Source organism: Monopterus albus, unplaced genomic scaffold, assembly GCF_001952655.1.
Source record: "Monopterus albus unplaced genomic scaffold, M_albus_1.0 scaffold9.1, whole genome shotgun sequence".
NCBI lineage: Eukaryota > Metazoa > Chordata > Actinopteri > Synbranchiformes > Synbranchidae > Monopterus > Monopterus albus.
In genome coordinates this window covers 3,082,467-3,087,112 of record NW_018127889.1, presented here as the reverse complement: position 1 = coordinate 3,087,112, position 4,646 = coordinate 3,082,467, and the positions used below count along the sequence as shown (strand labels likewise).

At 37.0% G+C, this 4,646-nt stretch overlaps 1 protein-coding gene across 2 annotated transcripts; it reads right to left on the bottom strand.

Annotated features, from left to right (window-relative positions):
- Window positions 1–225: 225 nt before the first annotated feature.
- LOC109954448 (histidine triad nucleotide-binding protein 3-like) lies at window positions 226–4,054 on the bottom strand. Of its 2 annotated transcripts, XM_020589780.1 has the most exons (5): window positions 3,792–4,054; window positions 3,584–3,701; window positions 2,928–2,997; window positions 2,651–2,777; window positions 226–2,094 (listed from the first exon to the last, which is right to left on the bottom strand). In XM_020589780.1, exons 1-5 carry the CDS (start codon window positions 3,876–3,878, stop codon window positions 2,047–2,049), a joined length of 450 nt encoding a protein of 149 aa, XP_020445436.1. In that variant the 5' UTR covers window positions 3,879–4,054; the 3' UTR covers window positions 226–2,046. The 2 variants fall into 2 exon arrangements, with proteins under 2 accessions (XP_020445436.1, XP_020445435.1); XM_020589779.1 differs by lacking the exon at window positions 226–2,094 and having other exon boundaries at window positions 2,561–2,777.
- Between the last annotated feature and the right edge of the window lie 592 nt (window positions 4,055–4,646).

Below are 4,646 nucleotides of genomic sequence, written 5' to 3'. Positions count from 1 at the left end.
TGAACGTGACGTCAAACATCCAGTCTGCGCTAGGTCTGCGTGTCTGGTTTGCAGTTGATTTCTGACACAATTTATTCGTGATTAAATCATAATGAATTATATTAAAACAGTTCAGCAATTCGTGGTGTTCGAATCTGGTCTTGCTGATGCATTGTAGATGAGCACTGGATCCATTATCAGACACACAGCAAGCGTTTATGCAATGACTTTATTTCTTTTGCAGTTATATATTTTGCTTGAAACCGGTGGGTGACAAAAAGATCATTACGAAAACAACAGTGAGCCTAAACGAATTTCACTATGAACAAAACAGCAAAATGTCAGGAAATGACTTTGGGGGTAATGGGCAGACAAAAACATAGGTCTGGTCAAACTGCAAGTAGCCTTATAGTCAAACTAGTGACATCTAGTGGCTGACAGGAAGAACTGACCTTGTATTGAATAGTGTGATCAGTAAAGCACATCGAGACACTATTAATTGCTGTCATTGTTGAATAGTAATCCAGCATTTTATTTAAAAAAAAAGGCAATAAGATGTTGTTCTTAACAGAAATATATACCAAACTGTTTGAATTAATATATATTAACAGGAGTATGTATATTAATGCAATGGAAACTAATGTATGTACAGTATGAAGGAGCATGGTTTAGTAAATCTCTAGACCTTTTTTCAATAGCAGAGGTTACAACAAAGCTTAATTCTCATACAGATGGAGTATACAGACTACAGTCAGATCCAGCGGCTGAGTCCTGCCTCTGTACTTGGGCACCGTTCTGCTTTGAGCTAAATGCTCATGTCAGCAGTCGGGCATGCTCACAATGAGCATTCCAAACTGCTGATGTTTAGTTCAAGTGCATAGTGTTTAACATGTTCACCATCTTAGTAAACATTAACATTTGCTAATTAGCACAAAATTAAAGAAAAGCTAAGGCTGATGTGAATACTACAGGAATTTCACCATAAACCAAAGTACTGGACAAATATTTTGACCTCACTGTGGCACTAGATGAAAATTTATTGGTATCACTAAAGTCAGTAGGATTCATCCTCTGGGAAGCATTACTCTCTCTCTTATTCACATCTTAATGAACAGTGGAAAATCACAGATTTGGCCAAATTTTGAAGATGAAACAAAAACTTGCCAACAAACCCTTGAGATATCAGTGCCCCCACTGGCACATGCAGCCAATTAACATGATCTCAAAAGTGAAAATGAAATATTGAGCAGTAACAGAAATCATTTAATTTGAGGATCCCTTGTATCATTGTTTGCTGTATTCAGGCCCATTAGGGGTTTTTGTTTTCACATAATGAATTCTATGTTTTCTCTAAACAGTGTTCAAACATTGGTGTGGGTGCTGGCAGAGAAACAAACATTAGGACCTATTTTCCCCTGTGATTATTAAAGTAAACAGAAATACTGAAGGGGTATTGTGCAGAGCTGCACACACTTCAGCTGGTTTTTAAACTTTTTTTGTATTTTAGACTTACACTTTTATACATTTCTTTATTTTGGTGTGTTGTGATTTAGGTAACTATTGCTGTTACGGCTGGATTCAGAATTTCATTGTACAGGGAAACACGTTTCCTAACTGTGCATATGACAAATAAACACTTTGACCTTTGACCTCATGCATGAAAACAAAGTAACTATATAAACAAAAACCATTTCTGCAGGTAAACAGATTTGTGAGGTTTTTGCATGAATGTGCAAAATATGCTTGTCCTTCTTGGTAAATATAGAATAACAATTCAGTAAATGATAAAAAAAGAATTACAATTAATTGTAATTCTTTTAACTTATTGTAATTAATTAACTTATTGTCATTTGATAAGACTAATATTTCCTGTTATAAAAATAAAAGTGCCTTTTTCCACTTTTCTTCACAATCAGCAAGCAGCATGGAGGAATCATTATAACATAATAAATGTCAAGGTGGATGAAAAACTGATTTAAACTTGCAGAGTGAAGTTGAATGACAATAGTGTAAATAACTTGTCAACATCAAACAAGACTGTTGCACCTTATAATATTTTGATGCACTTCATTTGACTTTGCCACGAGTCTTCAACTGAGAAAGCACTTTGTCTACCTGCAACAGGGCAGAACAAGGAGCTCATAAAGTGTTCACAAGATTATAGTTCAGAGTAATAGTGATTAAATGTGCTTATAAATCACATTTACACATAAGCATAAACAACATACTCATTACACGGGAAGATCATTTCTGATCCTGGCACATTTAAACCATTGCTAGAAGGAGGCTGGGGTATGTCACCAGAATAATTATTAGAATGTATAGAGGTTAACTATAATAATTTTATTACTCATTTACTCATTTATTGATTATTGCTGATCACTCTTTACTTTTTTCCATGGTTTTAAAGCATGTTCAAGATATAACACGAATAAACATCACAATTGGGAAATAAAAAATAAAAATCTAAATTATTTTGGGAAATAAAAAATAAAAATCTGAATTATTTTAGAATAATGTTTAAAATGCAGTTAACTCATTCATATACAGTACATTCAAATCTGAAAGATGAACTTTTTGTAATTGCATTATATTAAAGACTCGCTATATACTTTAAATGTTATTTAGAAGAGAACTTAGATGATAAAAGACAGGTCACTGTGGGACTCACTGGGATGAACCAGCACGACTGTGGCCCGTAGCGCAGCTGCGATCTAGAGTTCATTGTAGTGGCTGGAGCCAGAGCATGGAGGTGGAGGTGTGGAACGGACGAGAATGGAGGTACATGGAAACCCATCCTGCACAGGTTCAACATGAGATTGGCAACAAATAAACAAATGTTTGAACTTACATTATTAAAAGCAAAAGGACTAAAGACCAGTTATTTTGAAGTTGATCCAATCCAACGTACTTAAAATGGCATTAGTCACAACTATGGAGAGATTTACCTGACATCATTTAAGTCACTGACTTTGTTTTTCTTCAGTATTCTCCTTCCCATTTCTTCCATCCGCTCCACTATAAAAATAAAAAATAACACCAACATACAGCCTAAAAACACACAGTAGCACCTTTACTGTTAAATTACCAAAATATCTGTTTCCAAATCCAAAGGGACAATCTCTCTTAGGTACACCTTTGGTGTTCAACAGAAATTTTAAAATGTTGCACTGAACTCAGCACACAAATATTCAGTGATACTGAATTATTAATGACTTTCAGTGTGTGTATAACGTTTATATCCGTGTTGAGAGTGCTTAAGAGTTCAGGTTATTCCTGTTCTTCAGGGGAGTTTACTCATATTGTTTTGTGCAAAATGTTGACCTCGGGGAGGAAGCTCCAATACCAAAGTCTTCACAGTCAGTGAATGTGTCTTTGGTGTCATTATCAAAACTAAGGTCACATTCTGGTTCTGTTAGCAGGTATCAATCAGAAAAACCCATTTTTTTTATACAAACATATTGAGGGTCAGTAAATCCAGGCATTCATTGTCATTTACGCAATCTTAAGTACAAACTCGTACTACAAGACTAACATGAAGTCCGAGCACTGAGGAAATTAAGAACAACCCAAATTCCCGGTTTAAGTCCAGGGACTCGCTCACCCAGAGGGATGCGGTCTGCTTGGAGGGTTTTACAGTTGTTAATGTGAGTTCTGGACACAACGAGGTAGTGATGTGTGGCGCCAGGCTTCGTATCACGAAAACAAACCAGCTCATCATCCTATGCCGAAAGAGAGATTGTTAAAAGGTTCCTATATATGACGAGTGAACTTTTTCAATGAAACTCACAGATTCACAGGAGTCTACTTACACTCAGCAGGATTTCTGTGTCAGTCTGGTTGTTTACTATGCGGCAGAAAAGACAGTCTTCGTTTCCTAAATCGTCCGGAGTCCCCATTAGTGATACTAAAATTATGTTTTTGGTATAATATTGGCTCGCCGCTGTGAGGTTGTGTGAATCATAACATGCATATGGTCTGAATACTGACGATAATGCCTGGGCTGGGCCTGCCAGGAGCCAGGACAATTAGCCGAGACAGAGACAATCGAACACTGCTGGCTTCCTAATGCGGTTCATTCAATACTAGGCATTACTCACTAAAGAACAACGTAAGTTGACAAGAGATCTTGACCTTAGGCCTGCTCCTGAAACTTCTTTTTTTTTTTTTTATCGTGGAGCGATTTTGTGTCTACACTACTTTTATTACCTTTATTATTTCAGTTGATATTTATACATACTTGGTAGCCTACATTCTTAACGTGTGTGAAAGATATTACCCAGTTCTTTCAACCAGGAACTCTGAGAGACGACGCAGACCATTTGGATTTCTAAAAAATATAACCGTGCTGGTTTATTCAAAGGATCACAGGCAAAATTAACATCACACGTCCAGGCATCTTCCACCTCCAGTACTGCGCACAGGCAGCCCGGAAGATGAAAAAGCCCCGAACCTAATAGCCTATACAATTTAATCACTTGGTTGGGCTAGCCCCATCCTACACAGGCAACGTCAAACCGTGACGTCACCTGATATGCCAGCTTGGCAGCTGACCAGAGCAGTAGTCAAAACATGGAGAAAATTAAAGTGTGTGGCTGTTGATTAATGGCGTGTATCTAAAAACATACAGGACATTCAGGGACATGTCCGAACAGTAAGCCTCGGAA